At 37.6% G+C, this 23,922-nt stretch overlaps 1 protein-coding gene across 1 annotated transcript; it reads left to right on the plus strand.

Moving 5' to 3' along the window:
• The first annotated feature begins 257 nt into the window (after positions 1-257).
• tmem161b (transmembrane protein 161B) lies at positions 258-23,679 on the plus strand. The gene is made up of 12 exons (XM_051110726.1): positions 258-468; positions 6,003-6,106; positions 8,578-8,664; positions 12,260-12,357; positions 12,467-12,623; positions 15,479-15,630; positions 18,339-18,399; positions 18,565-18,705; positions 19,282-19,395; positions 20,350-20,524; positions 22,722-22,818; positions 22,905-23,679. The coding sequence occupies exons 1-12, from the start codon at positions 466-468 to the stop codon at positions 23,168-23,170; spliced, it is 1,455 nt and encodes a 484-aa protein (XP_050966683.1). The 5' UTR covers positions 258-465; the 3' UTR covers positions 23,171-23,679.
• The last annotated feature ends 243 nt before the right edge of the window (positions 23,680-23,922 follow it).

Raw genomic sequence — 23,922 nt, forward strand, 5'->3', positions numbered from 1 at the left:
TGTGCTCCTTTCACTACTTCCGGTGAAGGGGGTCCTTCAAGGTCCTCATATCGCCCAAAGAAGTGCCTGTTTGAAAAATGTGACTAATGCAATGTTCTCGTTGTACTAAATGTACTTACTCATGTATTTTGTACGAAGATGTATGTACTTAATCAATCCGAAATATTACTGTGGCACAATTCTTTATTATTATGGGTCTCTTGCGGGCATTAAACTGTACAGGCTGTCTTAGGCAGCTCAGTACCGAGAGTCTAAGCGTGACCTCTATTGCAGTTGAAAACACAGTGGAGCCGCTGCTCGATCAGTGGGATGTTTGTTTAGGTCTTCATTTTACCTGTCAACACAGTACTCTCAAATAACAGCACCGTAAGACAGGCTTATGTGCTCCGTGCCGCTGGATCTCCGCTTAGGGGTGCTCAGAGTGTCAGCCGGCTTTGAGATCTATCACAGCACTGCAACATCAATATGGTAAGTGATCACAGCATCAGTGGACTATTACTGTTAGGCTTTCCTTAATACATACTAGGTGTATATAGAGAGGATGTTTTATTTATTTATTCGTTCTGATCTTAGATGCTTTCAGTCATGCTTCTAGAGTCGTTTCTTTTACCTGTTAGGGCTGAGTCTGTTGCATCCCATGGATGCAAATGTACGCGTGTGTTTTTAAACAGACATTAAGAGTGATATAATGTACTGTCATTTTAATGTTAGATGTAAATGCTTGGATTGATGAACATGAGATGATGGTTTTGCTAGTGGTGGGGTGTGCCTCACCTGGTACAGGTAAGCTTTTGACCTCAGAATGCCCTCCACTGGATGACATCTTGGAAGGGCATCAGGAGATCTCTTCCCCCTTAGAACCGTTAAAGATTACGTGTGTCTTAAAGAGATAGTCCACCCCAAATGAACATTTTGTTATTATTTCCGCAGCCTCCAGTAGTTGCAAACCGGTTTAAAATGTATTTCTATACATTAAAGGATGTTACGCTTCACTCACCATTAACTTTGATTGCGTGGAAGAGGTGATATGAAAATGAATGGAGGTTATCACAAACATTATGCATAACATGTCATTTTATGTTCCACAGATGGAATGATGTGTGTGACTAAATTATGACACAATGATCATTTTGAAGTGGACTGTTCGTTTAAATGTGAACTTTCGTGTTTTAAGTCATAACCTGTCACTGCTTAGTTATAGATGTGAACTGTGGGCCTGTCCCAATACCCACATTGACGGTCTTTGCACTTGAAACCTTGACTACTTGCATGATATATTTCCTGTATTTGGCCCAGTTGTTCAAGTAGGCATGAAAACTGTAAGTTTGTGTAGAGCTGTCAGTTACTGATATTGTTTGTCAAACATTATACATCTAGAAATGTTCATTTCCAATACTTTACACTTTAAAATAAACTTCTAAATGTCTGTTTAGTAGTTCCTATGTAACAGGTGACATAATTCAATTGTGGTGCTTTTAATTAAGTGTTAAAAGCTGTTGGAAATGTTTTACAAAATACCCATACACAAATCTCTGCACCAACAAAATGTGCAAAATGATTTGCTGACTATATCAATGGGAAAACTTTAATTGAAATCCCGAATACCGAGTTCCTGAACACGAAACGTGATGAGATACTCTGAGCTGACACTTTCTTGCATTTTTTCCTGTCAAACATGTTCTCAAGTGACCAAATCGGCAAGTGTGTGTATTGGGACAAGCCCTGTGACTAAAACTTAATCTGAAGGAACTTCTATTTAACTCTCAGCAGAACTGGCACTACATTATACTGCAGTTAATATAATGTACGTGGTGATAAGGTCATGTAATTAATATATCGTTTAATAATAATAACGCTGTTATATCAGTTTTAGATTGATGCCAGTTTCTTTTCACACTAGCATTAATCTTTGTGCCTGGCTAAATTATAATCTACAACATATCAGTGCAAACTTGAGTAATGGAAGAAAATTAATTGCAGAGTGTAGAATTTTGACGCATCGCCACAGGCTGTTTTTGAAGAGCTCAAAATCCATACTTTACCAGAGCAACTCTCATCCTGGCCATTATCTCATATGGTGACTGAGCTTCCAGACCTGCTGGTTATCTTCAGTGGCCCCCTTCAGAGCTCATTTGGCCCCTGTGCTGTCCAGGTCACTGCCAGCGAGGCAGATAAGTGGCCCATGCTGCTTCAATTACCTCTCCTGCCCCAACCTCTCATGGTGACTTACACTGAAGGATCAAACTTCCCCAGCAAGGGAGGCGGCCCATTTTTTTATGTCACACTTTTAAAGAGAATGTCCAGGTTGTGACACTTTTCTGATGGTTTGAGTCAACTAAAGGGAAGTTGCTTGGAAACTGTCCCATCCCAGCATTGATAGTTGGATGGACATTAAGTTTTACCATTCTATCTTCAGGAACTGCACTATAAATCCCTCATACTTAAAATCCCTAATTCTTCACACTCAGCGTCAAAGTCTTCCTATGCAAGCGAGAAGTGACATAGTTTATAATGATGCTACTGTTTTAGCTCGATTACTAGTAAAAGAAAAAAACTAGTATGAAAACTAGTACAAGAATGTTTTCTAAATAAGCCAATTACATCTAAATGCTAAATGAATACAACAAATAAAAACAAACTACAGAAATGATCTAAATAAACACTAAATAAAATGATATTGATGTCTCAGTAAATGTCTTTTATCATGTTACTGTGTCTTTAGATAAAATGGCATATTAAAATGTACACTTCATTGCAGCCCATCAAGAATAACATTCATTGCTTTAACTTAATAGCACTTTTCGTGGCAGTCTCACATTCATTCTTATGGGCCGTATAGTTCCCATGGCAATGGGATGCCTGTCTGTTTCAGGTAAAGTGAGGGAAACATTGTAGTCTGGTATCAGCTTGTGTTCTCTCACAGATGCCTATAACCAGCAGTGAAAAGAATCAGCGCTGCTTTCATGTGTTTCAGACCACCACATTATAGCTTTTGTGTCATTGTGTGTGCCTGCCTCTATGCAGGTACTGGCGCTTGTCTAAGTGGTGAAAAGCAGGATAAAATAAATGAAATCTAACATTTCAGTTTTCATGGCAAGCTTTGCATTAGTGCCGCACACATAGTGAGCTATTCATAGTAAAAGCTATGCTGAGAAACATAGTGTTTCACTGTGAATTAAATGGCAGCCGTGCTTAAATATCACAGCTGTTGATCCTATTACATGAATAGTTTGATGCTGGTATCATTGAAATGAGTACAGAGAATGTAGTTGACTGAGGAAGTCAAGACTATTTGCAAAGGTTATTACCTTTCAAGAACTAAGTTCATTGGCGTTTCTGTACTTTTTAGAGTAGGCTGTTTATTTTAGATACATTGAGCATGTCTAACTGAACTTTTTCAAAGATATAGGGCAAAAAAATTATTAAACATCAATTTAATTGATTCATTTAATGCAGAGGTTTTCAGTCAGGGGTTGGGGTGGTTGGGGTCCACTACAGGGCCTCTGCAAACTTTCAGTGGGGCCAAATAATCTTAAAAGTACTTAAATTGTACATACAGTGCCGTTGCGCTCCGGGTGTCCTGTGTTCGAATCCTGACTCGAGGACCTTTCCCACCCCCATCTCTCTCCCACTTCGCTTCCTGTCAGTTCTGATCTGTCCTGTCGTAATAAAGGCAAAAATGCCAAAAAATAAATCTTAAATTGGCATATTTTTTGGAATATAATTTGCTTTTTCATCATTTGAAATGTGCTGTGACTTGTATTCCAAAGTGATTTGTATAATACAATTAACGTCAAGCGTGCCAAACATGCAAAGCAGTCAGGTCTAGATTTGTGCCAGATGAAAGTTATTATGAGAAGTATTTTTGTAGTGCATTTCCACAGCTTCAGTTTTGTTTTAAATACATTTGCTATTTATAATAAATGTTGTTTATATTGAATGCCACTATAATTTATGTTTGTTTTATACTCAGATTGTTCATTCCTGTTCTGTTCTGAATACCGTTGTGAAAGAAATACAATAAGTTCTTAGTGTTTGTAAGCATTTTATTTTATTTACTGATATTGTACATTATTTCTTAAAGTATTAATAAAATGTCACCTATTCTAGGGGTGGGCATTATGACCATTTTATTTCACGGTAATGATATATATCACAACATCAGATATTTTTGCTTTAAAAAGGTCTTTATTTTTGATACCATACCCTAGGAATAAAAGAAAAAAAAAGTTGTTTCAACTTAAAGTAAGTGTTCAAGCTGCCTTAAAATTTTAAGTTTAGTCTGCCTTGAAATGTTAAGTTTTACTAAATGAAAATGTGGATATTTGAGTTGAGTAAACTTAAGATTTTAAGGCAGCACGAACACGTACTTTTTTAAGTTGAAACCACTTTTTTTTTTACGTTGTTTTTTTTTTGTTGTTTTTTTACTTACCCCCATGTTGTTTCAAACCTGTAAAAGCTAAGTTCGTCTTCGGAACACAATTTAAGATATTTTGGATGAAAACCGAGAGGCTTGTGACTGTTCCATTGACTGTCAGGTAAATACCACTGTCAAGACCCAGAAAAGTATGAAAGACATCGTCAAAATAGTCCATCTGCCGTCAGTGGTTCAATCTGAATTTTATGAAGCGACGAGAAAAATTTTGTACACAAAGAAAAAAAAAAACTTTTATTCAACAACTCCGCATCAACGTAGCGCCATTTTGGAGAGTATCCGCTGGATACGCTGTTTTCATTCAAATCAAAGTGTAAATATATGTAGAAAACGTATCCGCGTGGTGCAACTGACACAGAACGGCGTACGCAGTTTGCGTCCGGCGGATACTCTCCAAAATGGCGCTACGCTGATGCAGAGGAAACGACTCTTGTTTTAAACTCACTTGTTTTTAAAGCGCAGTGCTTAAAAATGTGCAAAAGTTTTTGTGATCACGTAGCACAGCATTGTCACGTGAGTGTGTTACCGTGATAGAAACGATAGTCCAAAATCTCTACTGGTTGACAAATTTCTACCAGTTTATCGCCGATGCCTAACCTTTACACAGATGCGACTTATCTGTTTTAGTTTTTTCTCTCAGATTTACAATTTGTCCTGGTATGACTTATAGTCATGTGCAACTTATTTTATATACTTACTAAATATGTTAGTAATATTAACATAATCACATTAAAAATACATTTTTTTAAAAACTGTAGCTCTATTAGTCTATTCCTGAGGTGCTCCATTGTGCTTGGAAATAAGCTGTGCTACATTTTTGAAGAACATGACACTATTATACATCGCATATCTTGACAATTAGGCTCCAAAGTCATGGAACAGAATTCATAGAGTCAACCTTGCAAAATTACATTATCACAAAATAGTTCTGATAATTTTCTAGTTTTCGGTCTTGTGATTGAATTGCCGTACAATTTGATTCATGATTCCTCCCTTCCTGAGTGACACGCCAGCCATGTTGCCATGTAAATTTCTTTTGTGCGAGTTTTGAAATGGCTAGCTAGGCACATAGCAATTTGTGCGGATCAGCGATCATTTGAATGCACATCACCGTCTCCTCGACACAGGGGCAGGACACTGTGCCTTACACGCGTGGATGGTGAGATTGCCCATTGATGCCAGCGGTCCTCCCACGCTGTAGCTGGGATAGTAGTTTGATGCTGGGGTGTTTAAGGCAATTACAGAGTAGGTGATTGAGTGGGGAAGTCAACATCATTTGCAAAGGTTACTACCGTTGCACCACCAAATTCGTTATTTTTTTTTCATTGCTCTGTGGAAATCTGTATATGGAGGAAAATTTGAAGTATTTGGAGTACTCTTATGCTCCTTTTGCAAGACTTTTCCTAGTTTTTTTTCCCCTAAAAATTTAGCTAGTTTGGTTTCCAAATCATATATTCTGGCCTGCCAAAATGGCAGTTGAGGTTAGGTTTTCACTAGTCTGAATGCTGTTCTGTGTTCTTGCTGGTGCGATCAGAAAGTGTTCTAATATTTCACTCTTTCCCTTCAGGGTGTGATCAGTGTGCAGCTGGTGGTTACCATGGTAATGGCCAGCGTGATTCAGAAGATCATACCCCACTACTCCTTTGCACGATGGCTCCTCTGCAGTGGCAGGTAATGAGGAAGTACGGCCCACTGTGCCGCTCTGGCGTCCCTCTCGATGGTCAGCCTAAAATGGGATCTTAATCTACAAGGCAGCCTTAACAACACAAACCACAGATCCCGCTTTGCTTCGCACACAGCATATCCTGTTTTATTGTTCATATTAAGGGCCCATCAAAAATGCATCATTATGGTGTTTCAGTAAGACCAAAGGGTATCATCAAAAAGCTCTACGACCCAAGAGAACCGCTAACGAAAGTACAAGCCACGCTTGTTTCCCCCCTTAATTAGCGCCATATGTGTTTAGAGTAAACAGCTCTTCCAAATGTGCTCAATAATTCATCTGTGCTTGTTTTTGGCTGTAAAAATAGTTTGGGAAAACTCTGGCTCGAGTGCAGGGCTTGAAGTGTTGCCCCGGAGACTTTCATAATTAAGTTTTCATTAGGAAGTAAACATGCAAAAACAACTGAAAGCAGTACAGCCCTCTCAGGGCTCATGACAGGCCAGTTTCTAAACAAAGTTGAAGGGGTTGTGGTAAATGTTCGCCACCAAAGATCTGCTAATTTTATTACCATCAAACAACCTTTGTAATTTGAAGAAATGGTTTACATGAAACCGAAAAATTCTGTGATCATTTACTCTCATTCCACACCCGCCTACCTTCTGTCTGCTGTGAAACATAACAGGAGAAATTCAGAAAGCTGCAGTTGTTGCTCTTTTCCATGCAGTTGCAATGAATTCAGACAGAAGCTTTCAACCTTCAGAAAAGGCCAAAAAGGCACCATAAAAGAATTATGAAAGTGGTCCATGCGGTGAAAGCCAATAGGTTGACTCACATGTTGTTTTAGACCCCATTGACTTTCATTGTGGATAAACATTCTTCAGAATATCTTTTTTATCTGTTCTGAGAAATAAAGTCAGTCATATAGGTATGAAACTAAATGACTGAGAGTAAATGATGACAGATGAGGGTAGTTCACCCAAAATTGAAAATTCTGTAAATAATTACTCCCCTTCATGCTGCTCCATAGGGCTGGGCGGTATGGGCAAAAAAATGATCATGATAATTTTTTTCATATCAGTCGATATCGATAATTATCACGATAAATGTCAAATCTTTATTTCTTTCGAGTTTAAAGTCAGATTTTTGCTCCAAAGTAAAAGTTGTAGAAACCAGACCATTAATTTTCTTTAACAAAATAAATATCTAAATAGAAAAAAATAATTTCTGCATGTTCTAATCAGTTATATTGTTTCAAATCAAGAAACAGGTTTTGGGTTGTCTGATAAAATGATAATAATAATAATAATAATAATAGTATCTTGAGGATGCAGAGGTAATTTTTTTGTTCATTATCAATCAGTAACATCTGTAAAAATTGTAGCAACCTCAGTTTTATATGGTTAAATTTATTCTGACCTAATTTTTTTTTTTTTTTTTTTTAAGCATTGGTCTCCCATAGTAGCAAGCATACATTTTAAATCATAATAAACACAGTTAAAACCACACATAATGGTACCTCAATACCATGGTAAAAATATAACTACATGGTTCCATAGGTAGCCTATTTGTATGACAAACCGTAGTCTAAAAACATTCAGTATAAATGCACACATGCTATAGCTTAATCACAAATACATACATACTATAATTATATACCATTAATCCTGTAATAAAATTCATTGTGAATATCCCACATTGCTGCCACAATACCATGGTGCAGTGAGTGTTACTACAGTAAATCCATGGTAAATAAGTTTGATGTGTAGATTGAAAAGCCTTCTGACTGTCTCGTTGCACACAGCTTTAAACTAGTTTGAATCACACAGTCATTTGTGTTCATCGCTGAATTCAAGTGTTTCACACTGGATCTCACAGTTTAGGCTGTTTAGACTCGCGTGACGGAGCCGTTCCCATATCGCGTCTTTTGAGCGTTCAAGTTCATTATTTCAAATGAGTTGCGCTATTTTGTTCGCTTTTCGTTCGAAAATTTATCGAACTCTTCATATTGTCTTATCGAGGAAAATTATATCGCGAAAATTATCGTTATCGAATTATCGCCCAGCCCTACTGCTCCAAACTAAAAGTTCATCTTCAAAGAACAAATTAAGGTATTTTTGTATAAACAGCAACGGTACTACCACGATCAAGGCCCAGAAATGTAGTAAGGACATCGATAAAATAGTCCTTGTGACATCAGTGGTTCAACCGTAATGTTATGAAGCTACGAGAATACTTTCTGAGAGGAAAGAAAACAAAAATAATGACTTTATTCAACAATTTATTTTCTTCCGTCACGGAAATCTCCAAATCTGTTTGATCTTACCTACCCTTTTATCAAATAAATGCAGCCTAGGTGAACATCAATTATGATAGTATCTTTATGACCCTAAAGTCTTGAACGGTAGTCTATGTATATTTAGGTTTTGAAAGAGCTATTTGTATTTCCGAGATGGTGATATACTTCTTCTTGTCTTGTTAGTCTGCGTTGGTACCAGCACCCCACAGAAGATGAGCTGAGGACATTAGCTGGAAAGCAGCAGAAAGGAGGCAAGAGCAAGAAGGACAGGTACAACACAACATCATCATTTCACTTTTCTCTGAATCCGTGCACATTTGACTTTTGGTTATGAAAGAACATTTTGTGGCTACAACAGAGTGGTAAAAATCAAGCAGCTTTGTTGCCCATATTCTGCAGCGGACTATGCATACAATGCTAATTCCCTGAAAAGGTAGACTAGCCTGTATCTAGCAGCTTAGTTTTGATAGTCAGCTCTATTATACCTACCTCCTGTTCTCAGACAAAAGCCCATTTTTGCTCTGCAGGGAGCTCTTGGGCCATTTTGTTAGGCAGGTATGCCGCAATCCAGTGCAGAGAGACTACCATGCCCACAGTGCTTTTGTACTGAACACCATTGTGCACGCTGACCTATGTAAACAACAGAGACCCGGAGGAGAAGTCCAAGAATCTCAGGTTCAGCTGGCTTGGAGCCGCGGGGCAGAAAGCTTGCATACTAGACCCGTTCGCGCCAAGGCCTGTGCCCCTTTCCAATATCCCACCGCTCCCAGCAGAGCCCGACATTCATTTCTCTATTCTTTGTCATGCAGACAGCATTAGAGATGGGTGGAAATATGTTTGATTTGAACGTTGTGTGGATTTAGCTCTTTTTCAATAGCGAGGAGGGCTCCTCTAATCCCCGGTAAAATGTGCAAACTCTGGTGTTTGGTTTCCAATAGAGACAGAGCCCTCAGTTAGGACTGCGAAAAATCTGCTGTCCTTTGGACAAAGTTGCAGATCCCACACGTTGATACCTGCTTCTCCGTTTTGTTCCTTTGCTTTCATTCATCATTACGAATAAATCAAATTTTTCGACAAAATTTGAATGTTTGACAAAATATGATTTATTATGTAAACCTGGTTTTGTACTTTACTCGCATTCCAATATTCACAAAAAAACAAATTATTTGGCATAATATCACGGCAGTATGTTGATAACAGTTAAGAAGTGTGTGTGTGTGTGTTTTTTGTTTTTTTTTCCCCATATGTTTGGCTGACTGTATTTTATTATGATAATGGAAAGGCTGCATTGTCAAGTTAGCAATGCTTAAAAACTGTGCGTGCTGCCCCGGCACAATTGCTTGTTTTTGATTTTATTTTATTTATTTAGAATTTTTTTCCTAACAGTGGAAATGACTCTTTTAGTCATACAGATAATCGAAACAGACACTTATCCTTTCAAAAAAAAAAAAAAATCTAATTTAAAATAATCTTGTCGGTTAACGGTTAATGATCGGTTACCGTGCGTCGGCTGTCGGTTAGGAAAAATAGCCGAAATGAACATCCCTAATTTAAATAACTGAAATAATACTCTAAAAATGAAACTAAAATTGCCAGTAGGTGATGACAAGTCATTTGATTTTATCACTGAATCATTCATTCATTTTATTCGTTCGAACGGGTGATTCATTCAGGAACGAAGCAAGTGACTGTCCTTATGAACGGGTAATCATGAATTACTGACTTACTAGATTCGTTTAAAAACACATTTATTCATAAACAAAACACTGTTGTGTTTGCTTTCAGAGATGCTCAGCTGTGACAGTTTGAAACTATTTTCGATGAAATTGAACAAAATCAGTCAATAGTGTTATAGTCTGTAAGTTACTTAATATTAACTTCTTTTATATTGAACTGTTGTATCACATTTGCAAATGTTAATAATCATTGAAAGCAGTCATTCTCCTTAGTTCATTGCAATCTCACAAAGTAATATAATCAACAAAGCTCTATACTGCACAGTGTATCTCTTATTTGCATAGTGTCTACACTACTGTTTGTTATAATGAGAGGATTTGTGCGCTTGCAGAACTTGGCACTGAACAAAATAGCTTTTTTTTTGAGCAGTTAAAGAATTCAGATTAACATTGTGTTCAAGGAATGCCCTTAACACAAATATATATATGCTGATTGGGTCAGTCGCACTGGTGCTCCTAAATATTTTTATGATCGCATGCAGTAATTTTCAGTCACAAATGCAACTGAAATGGTCGCACTGTAGAACCCTGCAGATATTTTCTTTCTCAGCTGTTTGCTTTCACTTAAGACTTAAATTACTGTGTTTACAAGGATACTTGCAAAGATGGACATTTTGACACCTACAAGTTTGCATTTAACCGTTCAGGGCCTATAAAGCTGCAAAAAAATGAAATGTGTTCTCTTTCGTTGCTGATTGCGTTTTAATGCCTTAAAAACCTTAAAATGCCTTGTTTTGAAACCACAATGCTTAAAAAATCTGTTCAAACACTATGTTTTGAAATCCGTTCAAACGCTGTGGAACTATGTTTGTAGTCAGAAATATGAGCATTCATAATCGCCAAAAACTGAATTGTATTGCATTTAATTTGATGATACTCTGTGATGTATGTATGTATGTATGTATGATGATACTTAGTCGTGTGTGCGTGTGTGTACTTGTTTTTGCTACATTGTGGGGACCAAATGTCCCCACAAGGATAGTAAAACCTGAAATTTTTGACATTGTGGGGACTGGCTTGAGGTCCCCATGGGTACAAAAGCTTATAAATCATACAGAATGGGTTTTTTTGAGAAAGTAAAAATGCAGAAAGTTTTCTGTAAGGGTTAGGTTTAGGGGTAGGGTTAGGGTAAGGGGATAGAAAATACAGTGTGGAGAGTATAAAAACCATTGCACCTATGGAGAGTCCCCACAAGGATAATAAACCAGACGTGTGTGTGTGTGTGTGTGTGTGTGTGTGTAAAGAAAAAATACATTTCAGTTTTAGGCCAAACAATTATGAAAGCTCTTAATTATTATTATTACAAAAAGTGTTATCAATTTGTATTGCAACACATCACATAAACTATTTTTGTGAAGTGAAGAGCAGGTAGTCAACATGATGGCATGAAACCATTTTACTAGTTAAATCGACTTTAACTGACATCCTATACAGGTTAGCTGAGTATTACAAAATGAATGAAACTAAAGCGTCTTTTGAAGTGTACTTGGGAGTGTCTGAACTTCTCACCCTGATGATGACATCCCACTTCACATAGCAACCAGAATTCACGCCGCCAAGAAGAGATACGAGTCATGTGACGCATTGAATTGTGTGATGAGGTTAAATGCCAGAGAAGCCCCACCATCCCACAACTGAAGCACTTACAAGAGTGCTGAAACATCATAAATGAATGGATAAAGTAGCCCAGATGCTCCTGAATAAATTCTGTCTTATCTGGGCAGCAGAGGATGATAACGGCTAGTTCTTGGAATAGCATTCTGTTATCATTTGGAACTTGTTTTTTTTTTGGGGGGGGGAATAAAAATAAAATATGCTAATTATTCTTATTTATGTTTGGCCCAGATATTTAGAGTAATGTGCTTTGAAAAATGTGCTTTCTAATAATAAAACTCTGGTGTTTTTATATTCAGTTTTATTCAGAAGCATAAATAAAAAGCATCTTTAATACAATTTATGCAATAATACTGGCAAGCGAATAGAGAAAAATAGCACTCTAGCACTCAAGTTTAGTTTTTGGCCCAAAATGTCCTTGGTGATTTGTGTGTGTGTGTGTATTTCAGTTTAGCCTACTTTCAGTGTTTCATTGTTCATTATTGTATGTGTTATGTCCATGTTTTGCTTCTCAGAAAGTACAATGGGCACTTAGAGAACAAGCCAATGACTATTCCCAAAGACATCGACCTTCAGCTGGAGACTAAATGCATTGCAGAAGTGGACACACTAGGTAACTCACCTGTTGTTATTATATGAAACCTGGTGAATCCTTGAGCTTCAAGGATCTTCTTAGTAAGTCTGGTTCCTAAAGCTTCTCTTTTTTTTTTTTTTTGGTCTAGCTCTGCATTACTTTCCTGAATTCCAGTGGTTGGTGGACTTCACGGTGGCCGCCACAGTGGTGTATCTCATCACTGAGCTGTACTTCTGTGTGGCGGAGCCCAGTGGAGAGATGAACATCAGTGTGGTGTGGAGCCTCCTGGTCTTGGCCTTTGTCATGTATCCCTTTCTGGCTTAAAATACTGGATGAGCTTTTTCTTTCCTCCTTTTTTGCCTTTATTGTCCTTTTTCATATTTCATTGCTAATAATTTGTGAGAAAATTTTATTAGCATAGTTTACAAATATTTTAATTTAAAATGTATATTTAATACGGGGTCAGTAAGAAAGAAAAAAAATGTACACACCCCAAACTTAGTGTAAATGTAAATAGAGCCCTGATCATCCTAATTATTTGTAACCTGTTTCTGCCACTGAATAAAAAATTTAAAATGGGTCATTGCGACTTTTTAACTCACAATTCTATTTTTCTCTCAATTGTGAGTTTACGAGTTTAATACAAAATTGTAATACAGACTCTTTTTTTCAGAATTGTAAGATATAAACTTGCAATTCTGAGATTGAAGTCAGAATTGCAAGACATAAACTCAGTATTTTGAGAAATAAACGTACATAGACATCTCGCAATTCTGACTTTATTTCTCGCAATGGTGAATTTATATATTACAATTCCGACTCAGAATTGCGAGACAAACATGCAAATCTGAGACTTGCAATTGAGTTGCAACGTCAGAATTGTGAGATATAAACTCGCAATGCGAGAAATAAAGTCAGAATTGCGAGATGTCTGTGTACGTTTATTTCTTAGAATACTGAGTTTATGTCTTGCAGTTGTGAGATATAAACTCGCAATTCTGGGAACAGTTTTTATCTTGCAATTCTGACTTTATTTCTTGCAATTTTGAGTTTATATCATGCAATTGTGAGGAACAAAGTCAGAATTGTGAGGGGAAAAAAGTCAGAATTACGAGTTTTTATCTTGCAATTCTGACTTTATTTCTTGCAATTTTGAGTTCATATCATGCAATTCTGAGAAAAAGTGAGAATTGTGGGGAAAAAGATCAGAATTGTGAGTTTATATCTTGCAATTCTGACTTTATAACTCGCAATTGTGAGTATATCTTATTCTGAGAGAAAAAGTCAGAATTGTGAGAGATAAACTCGCATTTGAGAGGAAAAAAGTCAGAATTGCGAGTTTTTATCTTGTAATTCTGACTTTATTTCTTGCAATTGTGAGTTTAAATCATGCAATTCTGAGGAAAAAAGTAATAATTATGAGTTTATATCTTGCAATTCTGAGCTCATAATTCACAATTGTGAGTTTATATCATAAAATGAGTGAGATAAAAAGTTTAAATAACCTTTTCTTGCTTTATTCAGTGGTAAGAACAAGCTTCCATACCTTTTAGCTTTAAAAATAATATAAATAAATGTAAGTAATATAATTTATTAATAATAATTAAAATAATATTTTAAAATACGTAAATGTGCTATGTAGTCAAAACATGAATCATGATTCTCTGAATTTCTTGAAGGAAATTTTACTTGTATTATTTTTGGAAATATTAACTTAACAATAAGCTGTTTTTGATGATTGCTAGGGTGTTGCTATGTGGTTGCTTAGATGTGTTGATTGTTTTTAGCATGTTTCTACACAGCTATTAGGGTGATATTGTTAGCCACTGAACTATAATTTATAATTTTTTTTTTAAATAGCTAATCACAAATATGAGTATTAGAAATCGAGAAGCTTAGCAAACGGCATTAGTAATAATGGAATTATTAGAAATTTTAGATACTTTATATAGCATAGATGACATCTAGAACATCAACTTCCCATTATTATGTTATGTTTTTCTTTTCATTAGTATTGTTTTTAGGACTGTAATACAGTGTCTTGGTGCGTGTTTGTTGTTTGGTGCTGTTTGTTATTTTAACAGAATTACAGTAGGAACCTTAAGTTCTTTATTCAATAACGTGTCCATAGTCCCTAAATGTTAAAACGTCCTTTATAAAAGACAACCCTTGTGGAGAAGCTCAATTTTCACAGTCTCGGAGCAGGGACAGTCTAGCCGTGACTGATGAAAGCTGCACCTGTTGCCTTTTACCTGCTACTTTCCCCTTCTAGTGCCTCACCAAATCACACACATTAACCCCGGCACAGTCCACAAAGATCAATCTCCCTCCGCTCGCCACTGCCCTTTACCTAGCTCAGCCTGCCACAGAAGATTGGAGGCCCAATTTTCACGGCCCACCGGACTGATTTGCCTGGGAAAAAGAGAGGAAGGAAGGAAGGTGCCTGGTAGGGTGATGAAGATGATGACGATGATGATAGGTCTATATGTGTGCAAATGGCTGAATGTGGACAGGAAGGAGCCATTTTTCCTGATCTCAGTGGAGAGTGTGTGGTGGGGAAAATGGCCTTGTCAAAGTGATGGTCACTGAAACATTTCCTCAGATGGCCGCCCGCTTGCCTTGCAGATTTGCACCACGTAGCCACAAGTTGAATGATTGACCCTAGACCAGTATAATCAAAATGGGCACATATAGGCATCGTAAAAAAAGAGGCGCAGCTAGGCGTTTTCTGTCTGCATTTGGCGCCTTTCTTACTTTTCAAATTTGTTATTTTTCACCATAGGGAAATCAGCCTTGACGCTGTTTGATGAGGCGTGTTTTAAATGCATTTCTCTTCTGCTGTGACACTAAATGTGAGACTTGTGAGCCAGAATACTCCTCAATAAGATTGGATTAGAATCCAACCACAGAATTTGTATGTAGAATCAATGAGAATCATCCCAATTCTGTCAAAATCCAACTTGGGCTCTATTAACCACATGTGGCAGTGTGTAAAAATGAAGGAAAAATGTGCGTTCGGTTAATCGAGAAGTGATTATATCCAGAAATATTTCTTTAATTAGTCAAATAATTAATTCCAACCTTTATCTGATATTTTTGAAAAGCAGTTTTTGGTATAAAGTGTCTTTTGTGAATGTTCCTTAGCTTCGGTTTCTCTCAGGAAGATCCTTTTCTCCCTCACGGCTCACTACTTCAGACTAGAGGAGGGCGGTGAACGTTCCCTCTGCATCACCTTTGCCTTTTTCTTCTTTGTGAAAGCCATGGCTATCCTTATTGTCACAGAGAACTACCTGGAATTTGGCCTTGAGACAGGTATGTTAGTGTCAAGTTGGTTTTATGCATATTGCTTTCTTTCTTCTTTTAACACTATGTTATAGACCATTTTGTTTTAATGTGGATTTCTTTTGTAGTCCAAAATTAACACATATAAATATGTAATACCAGCTACATTCGATTATTTAAAAAAAGTAATTGGCTGTTTTCCCTTGCATATTTGAACTGCATCACTCACAGTTTCAAGCATCAGCCTGTCTCATAAGAAAAAATTGGGAAAAATATTTGCTTCTCATATTTTTGTTTGGGATGTCGCTTAACACCCGGAATGTGTGGCCACATGCAGACAATAAAAGAAAAGCTTTTAGCTGCCTAGTTAAATTTCTGACAGAATCGTCTGCTAAAGTAAAACCTTATTTGGCAGTGCATGACAGTCACCGTGCTTTTATGTTGTAGACCATTTTCATCCTTTTGATTTGAATCACTCACATCGCTTATTGTTAGCGAGGGTCAGACTATTATTCTTGCATTATGATTTAAACCATGCATTTGGCTGCAGTATGTGGCAATTTCTAAAAACTGAACTCTGTTCTACTTACTCACCATAGTCATTTTCACCATAGACCTTGTAACCGGGGTCCAAAATGAACACCTCGACTATGACTAGGGGTGTGCAAACTTGACAAAAAAATAATATATGATTTTCTCTGATTTTGTCAGTAACAATAATTAGACAATAGTTTGCTGAATATGTTTTTGTGCTGGTACCTTAGCTAGTTTAGCTCAGTCCCCCGATAGCACACGTACATCACGGAGACGTCTATTTGACGTTTGCAGTTACGTCTGCAAGACGTTTTTTTTTGGCTCATCTGCAATATGTCTATAGGACGTTCTCTATCAGATGTCAAATAGATGTCTATTAGATGTCTTTAAGATGTTTATATTTTAGAATGTATGTAAAACTGACATTTTAAAGACGTCTGTCAGATGTTTGTACACAGCAGATGCTTTCCAGATCAAGTGATCTTTAACAGACATCTTGCGGATATAAGTGTGCCCTCTGGGTCATTGACAGTTGACTCCCAACCCTGATAGCACACTTACATCATGGAGACGTCTATTTGACGTCTGCAGTTACATCTGCAAGATGTTTTTTTTTTTTTTTTTTTTTTTTATATAGAGTGTTTGCTCATCTGCAATACGTCTATAGGACGTTTCCTATTAGATGTCCTTAAGATGTTTATGATTTAGAATGTATGTAAATCTGACATCTGAAAGACACCTGTCAGACATTTATACACAGCAGATGCTTTCCAGATCAAGAGATCTTTAACAGACATCTTTCAGATGTGCATGTGCTATCTGGGAAAGTGTCATATTCTTCATATTTTGTGCCGTGATTAGTTCACAGCAGTGACAGAAATGAAATTTTCAAAATGAGGCAATATTTGCCTTAAACTGATTTCCTTTAAGTGATTTTTACCTTTTAATAGCAGTATATATTATAATATAATATAATATATATATATATATAATAGCAGTATTCTACAATATGGGTGTCCAGTCCAGCTCCTGGAGGACTATTGTCCTGTAGAGTTTAACTCCAAACAGGTCCAACACTTGCTTGGAAGTTTCTACTTACTTTAATTAGGGTTGGAGCTAGTGCTGGGTGGTATACCGGTTCAAACGGTAAACGGTTTGAATTACACACACAATACAAGTGGCTAAGTGCATTAACTACTGACTAATGGTTGAAAAACTTTTAGAACATTAATAGCACACAACTAATTTTTAAATAATAAACCAACTGTAAATGGTTGTTAATAGAAGACAAACACTAAAAGGAGAAAATAAAGCAATGTGCAAAATATAAAGAAAATCGTGAATACTGAATTTGGGGTGGGGGTTTAAATAACTGCATCTCTTTTCATCTTGCCTCCATATAATGCATATTAATGCAGTATTTAAATGTGCAGTGCTGCTTTGTTTACAGCAGTAAGGAAATGCTGTATTGCTGCTGTTCTATAAGTGCCACCTGCTGTCAGAGAGTGAATTTACATTCTCATTTAGCCCATCTGCTGTTTGTTTCATGCAGGCATGTTTTACGTAGCATAATTTCTTAAAGCTAAGGTCAGACCATTCTGTTTTTCCTTCAGGTTTTGAAATTATACATTCTAATTTAGTTAAAAGACTGCTCATGCTACATGTAGCATATTTGTTTGGATCGTGATAAAAATGTAGTGGTTTTGCAGTTGTTTTATGCATTCTGATTCATGTTAAAGTACAATCAGAGGGGAAAAAATGTGATGAACCATCAAACCGCCAGAATCCAATTTAAAAAAAAAAAAAAAAAAAAAAAGTCATACAGAATTTCGTCTAACCCACTCTGCAAAACAGTGGCCCTCTGGTAACAGGTTTGGAGTGGACACCCCTTTTCTATAACCTTGTAAAATCTATGCATCATCTTTTATGTCAGATTCTTCAATAAATTCAATTAGAATAAAAGACTGAGGAAAAATGGCCCCATATATCTCACATTTCAGGTGTATTCCAGTGGCATTAAAACAGGCTGTCACACAATGAAAGCGTGCACTCTTAAGGTGTCAGCTTAAGATGTCAGCTTGCACATTGTTAAAAAATAATCATGATATTATCATAGACATTACATTTATTGCACACCCCAACTATGTCCATTTTCTTCTCTGTTGATATACAATGTTTCTATCCTCCCTTTTCTCTTTTCATAGGTTTTGCAAATTTTTCTGAAAGTGCCGTGCAGTTTCTAGAGAACCAAGGCCTGGAGTCTCAGTAAGTATTATGGCTGGTATACCTCTGCCTCCTTTGTCAGTACAGAGGGTGTGTGTGTGTGTGTATACAGTATAGAGTATACCATGTCTCCATGGGTTAGGATTAATCCGTGTATGTGATGGTTTGTGCTTCCCTGCGGTGAACTCTCTTCCTCTGTCTCTACAGGGGCCCCATATCCAAACTGACCTTTAAGCTGATCCTGGCACTGCTCTGCGCTCTCATTGGAGCCTTTCTCACCTTCCCCGGCCTGCGATTGGCCCAGATGCATCTGGATGCCCTCACGCTAAACAACTGCAAAGTCACACAGTAAATGTTTCAGAAAATCAAATTTATTATATCTTATTCTCAATTAGTTTTAGTAGCCACTTTAGTAGTTTGAATTTTGAATATTTCTTTGACCTTACATTTGAATGTATTCAGATCTGGATCCTTCGTTTTCATCAAGATGAATTTAACCAGTTTGTATTGAAACATTGTAGCCACTACCAGTTTTTCCATGTTAATTCATGTTGAGCGTCAGTGTCTGACTATATTGTCAGCAAGGCAGCAGAGAAGTATTACTGCAGATGGACCTGGTCTACATTTTCAGCCACTGTTGGGCTCTAGGGTAACTGTATTACAAAAGAGGAGTTAGGCATTACACATCTCACATAGCTAATCCTCTTCAGCGTGGCCAGTTTGCCATACCTGCTCTCATGACACTATGGGGCTTACAGTCAGACCTCTTTTAGGCCTGGATTACAGTTATGCTTCTTGTATGGCTGAAGTGGTATATTTAAAGCAGTGGCACTTTATGATAGGTGATGTTTACTGCTCTACTGATATTGATACTCTTGTGTGTTACCATGTCTAATTGGATGTTTTTATGTGCCCATCCTTCAGGACCTTGCTACATATCAACTTCTTGGCCCCCTTAATCATGGTACTGCTATGGGTGAAGCCCATAACAAAGGATTACATAACGAATCCCACATTTGGGAAAGATAGTGTGCCTTTGTGAGTATTTTGTATGTTTTACAATTACTGGTTTATGCTGAATTGTTATTAAATTAGTTTTAAAGTTCATCAAGACCATCTGTGCACTTGAGCAAACTCACTTTCAAGTCAACGTGAAAACAAAGTTGGCCTTGATTACTTGCTTAATACACGTTTCTGGGCTTATTGTACATAATTCATCAGTACACCGTATTCAAATGTCTTTGTAAACTTTCATCAAAATCATTTGTAATTAAAGTATTATTTATAATAATTTGTTCTGCCTCTGAAATGGCCCTGTTTGATACGGTGAAGGGCGAAAATATTGTTAACAAACACTTATTGGTGACAAAGTCATGGCAAATTCATATAATCTCATTCATACGTTTTTGTATTATATGCTTATGCCCTACTGAGGGTTAGGTTGAAGGTTAGACTTTCATGCTTATTTTTTTCCTAAATATCTTATGTTTTAATGCAAGTCAAATCATACAAATTCATACATATTTGCCAACTGTTGTAGGAAATGCAGTTTTTTTAAACTACTTCCAATAATTATCCTCTGCAACAGTAATTTAATGCTGGTTAATGGTAGTGGAATAAAGAAAATAGAATAACGGAAGATTTGGGTGAACTTGTTCTTCAACTTTCACGCCTTGAAATTCTCCTCAAAAATTGTTGCTGCTGATATTTCAGGAGGAAAGTAATCATCGGGCAATCCACTACACTCTCATTTAGGTTCCATTCTTGTGTGAAATGCCCACTTTTCGCAATCCAATCAATCAAGTCCCACCGTATATTTGTTTTGCTCATAAATGCGTCACATTGCAGTAATAAAATGAGTAGTAATGGCCATTTTCTGTTGACTGAAAAGTGATGTCTTTTTTTTAAGTGAGGCCTTTGGTAATTCTTTTCAAGTCACATTCCCAAGGTTTGGGTTGATTCGATTTGTCACTCCTGTTCATCTGCTTTCAGAATGTCTGAGAAGACATATGACACTTTACGTCTGTGGGTGATCCTGCTTCTGTGTGTGCTGAGACTAGCCATGATGCGGCATCATCTCCAGGCCTACCTCAACCTGGCCCAAAAGGGCGTCTTGCAGATGAAGAAGGAAGCGGGACGCATTAGTACAGTGGACCTCCAAAAGATGGTGAGTAGACTTTTATCACTTTTTGTTAAAGGGGTCATGAACTGCCTTTTTATTATTTTGTACTGTTCTCTGAAGTTCCCTTTTATGTTATCAAAACTTCTACATCAAAAAACATAATTTAGAAGTAATAGGCTATTTTCTGTCTTGTTTTAACCCCTGATCAGAAAGCTCTGTTTGAATAGGCATGGCAGATTGTAAACCCGGAAGTAAAAGTCCACTGGTATGATTGGCTAACACTTGTATATAGGGTTGTCACTAACATTATTTTGGTAATCAAGTAATCTGTTGATTATTCTGACAATTAATCTAATTATTTAGATTATCTTTAATCTTTAAAATATCTAATTAATCTTTAATATTTGGTCATTTCTTTAAAAAAAAGCTACATCCACTGAAATTTCTTGAATATGTGGACATCAAAACGTGTAAACTCAGAGTGAGGGTTTAAACTTTTGTTTTGAACGCGATGAACAGTTAGCATATTGAGAAAGATAATGATGTATTCTCCTGTGTTTGCGTAGGTTTATAAATGATTTACATTACAAATCTGATGAACGTTATAATAAACCCAAACTCACAACAACATGCAGAGATGGGGTTTGAGATGCTTCACACATGTAAATGATAACAGTTTGTGTAGCAGCATTTACTGTGAACGGAGTCAATCTGAAATGTACATACGTAACCTACACGCATGTAAATAAAGCACGTATTTTAACACGGCATTGCATATATTTATTTAATTGAATCATAGCGTTTGTAAATTCTTTATAGCATTATGCTTTAATATGTAGAATGCGCCACTTCCGGTATTTTGCTGATTACTCAACACCGGCAAAATGCAATCAAGGATTTTTTTTAAATCGAATACTCGAATAGAATCAAGGAATCGTTGCAGCCCTACTTGTATATGTTTGACGGCCTACATTCCTCATAGATGGACACTACTGCGGTTTAGGTCAAAAACACATAAAAATGTGTAATAACAGATAAAGCAAACGTGACCACGTGATGAAAACAGTTACTCACTTGTGTGGTGTGACATTGCTGTCAGATCCAATATAATCGGCACAGCATCGTCTTTTAGTTTCAATCTTTCTGAAGATCCTGCGTCGAATTGTGACAAATCTGTGATAAAATGAACAAAGGATCGAGTTTTTACTGATGCGATCTAGAACTTCGTTAAAAATAAAGTTCATCCCCTCTTTCCTAACATTGGGATCAGAAGGAAGGCAATGCAAAGGCTGTGTTTTTCCACAACTTGGCACTGCACAAGATCTTGTTGTTTCGGAGCCATCTTTATCATTTGGTTTCCGCGTAGACCTGTGTGCACCTCTCGTTAAGTATGTGTGTGAATCAGTGGGTGGGGCTAAACAAGCAGCGATGTAGATGCAGGCATTGATCATCTTCTGTGGAGGCGGTGTTTAGCCATCATAGAGTGGGACATTCCTCAAGCTGTCGTTTCGGCAGACTGGCTTCAATATAGGCTGTTTTCAGACTAATGAGAAAGTTTTGAGTTCTGAAACGTTCAGGATGTTTTTATAGCACAGTGACCTCTTATGTCAAAAGATCAAGGGAATTTTGGTTTCTCAGTTCATGACCTCTTTAAGTCTTCTTTTACAGATAAACAATGTGGAATATTCAGTTAAGTCATTGCGGTGCAAAGCCGTGTTCTTATTTTGTCCGGTATCCCGTCTATCCCAAGTGTCCCATCTTTAGTAGGTTGTTCTTGTGATGTTTGATCTGATACTGGTTAATAAATGCACTCAGGGACCCTCTTGTGGCGTCTACTCTTGGGGCCTGCATTACAGTGTCGACATTCCTCAAAGGTGGAAATATGTCGGTATGAAAAAGGACTGCGTGGCATTGTTGCCCTCAAAGCTCTAAAATGAGGAGGCTATTTGAGTTTAGTGGAGCGCAAGGATCAAAACCCACAGCACTCCACAGCTGGAGCTGAGGAAAAGAGCCCGTTTGATGTTCCAAGCCATAAGTGAGACTCGCAAATGGCTGTAGAGTCGCAGGGGTGTCTGGTCTTACATCTGCTCCAGAATCATATGCTTGCAGCCTCCCTCTGTACTTAAGCTCCCAGTGATGGTTTCAGCAAGTCTGTTTGATGAGCTCCTCTCCTGCCAAGCTGCTTGTTTTGAACCAAATTTGCCTAAATGTTTTAACTGCAAATTTGTTTTTCCTCACACAGGTCGCCCGAGTCTTTTACTACCTGTGTGTAATAGCTCTTCAGTACGTCGCACCTCTGGTGATGCTGTTGCATACTACTTTGCTGCTAAAGACATTAGGTGAGTGCATTAAGGTTCTTCTCGACACATTCTCAATTGCCCGGTAGGGTTTCTTGAATTTTTCAGACTCTTGTTTTAACCCCCAGGTGGATACTCGTGGGTGGTTTACCCCGAAGAGAATTTGCCGTGTCTACCAAATGAGGACTCGAGCCCCGCCGAGGTGGGGCAAGACGAGATGCAGGCCTCTCAAACGGTGGCCCAGCTATCGGTTGCTCTCGGGGGGCTGAGGACTGTTTTCTCCCCCTTGCTATTTCGAGGGCTCCTGTCCTTCTTCACTTGGTGGATTGCCGCATGCCTATTCTCCACCTCTCTCTTCGGCCTCTTCTACCACCAGTATCTGATGGCTGCGTAGCATCAGGAATGGCTTGTTCGACTGAACTGTGCGGCGTGAGGCCCTGGAACGTTCCCCTTTTTCTGCAACCATATCAGCCGGGTTCTTCTCTGACGGGTGTCCTCCATTGACACATTATTTTAACCTAACCAATACATCAACAACAACAACAGTAATAAGTCACTCATTCATAATATTCATAAGCATCAATGAACGGAGGACTGCGTTCGAAGGAGAGCTCAAAACAATGCTGATTTTAAAGGGGAGGACATCTTTGAACCACCAGAGGGTTGAAAGCAAGGGATCACTCATGGTCGTTGACATACTGCATTTTATTTTTTAGAGTTTAAAATTATGATAGACGAATTTCATAAGAATGACGGTTTTTAATAGTGTTTTAAAGTTGTTTCACGTCTCTGAAGTAGAAACTGGGTTCTGCTTTAGGGGAATATTTCATTGCTGATCCGTGAAGAGGAAACAGTGTTTTAGTCAAGCTTGGAGAGTGTAGTGAGGGGATTCATCAAGGAGAACAGTATGCGTTAAAGGTATATTTATTTGTCCATTTCAGAGGGACTGAAGACACAAGGAGCGTTTCGTTTGACTGTCGAAGACTGAAAGATAATTTAAGTGTGCGTGCGCGTGTGAGAGTGACGTTCGTGTGTTAACATCAGTGCCTGCAGGCTCCCAGTGACCCCTGCTGCTGGTGGGTAAATCTAAAAAGGGCATTTTGATCAAGTATAAAAGCGAACTCAAAAAACTGTCTAAAGCAGTGG

Source organism: Labeo rohita, chromosome 5, assembly GCF_022985175.1.
Source record: "Labeo rohita strain BAU-BD-2019 chromosome 5, IGBB_LRoh.1.0, whole genome shotgun sequence".
Classification (NCBI taxonomy): Eukaryota; Metazoa; Chordata; class Actinopteri; order Cypriniformes; family Cyprinidae; genus Labeo; species Labeo rohita.

Excerpts from the sequence above, each read along its gene's own strand:
- tmem161b (XM_051110726.1), top strand. Across the intron at positions 12,358-12,466 it reads TGCAGAAGTGGACACACTAG|CTCTGCATTACTTTCCTGAA; the intron begins GTAACTCACCTG and ends TTTTTGGTCTAG. Across the intron at positions 22,819-22,904 it reads TTTGCTGCTAAAGACATTAG|GTGGATACTCGTGGGTGGTT; the intron begins GTGAGTGCATTA and ends TTTAACCCCCAG.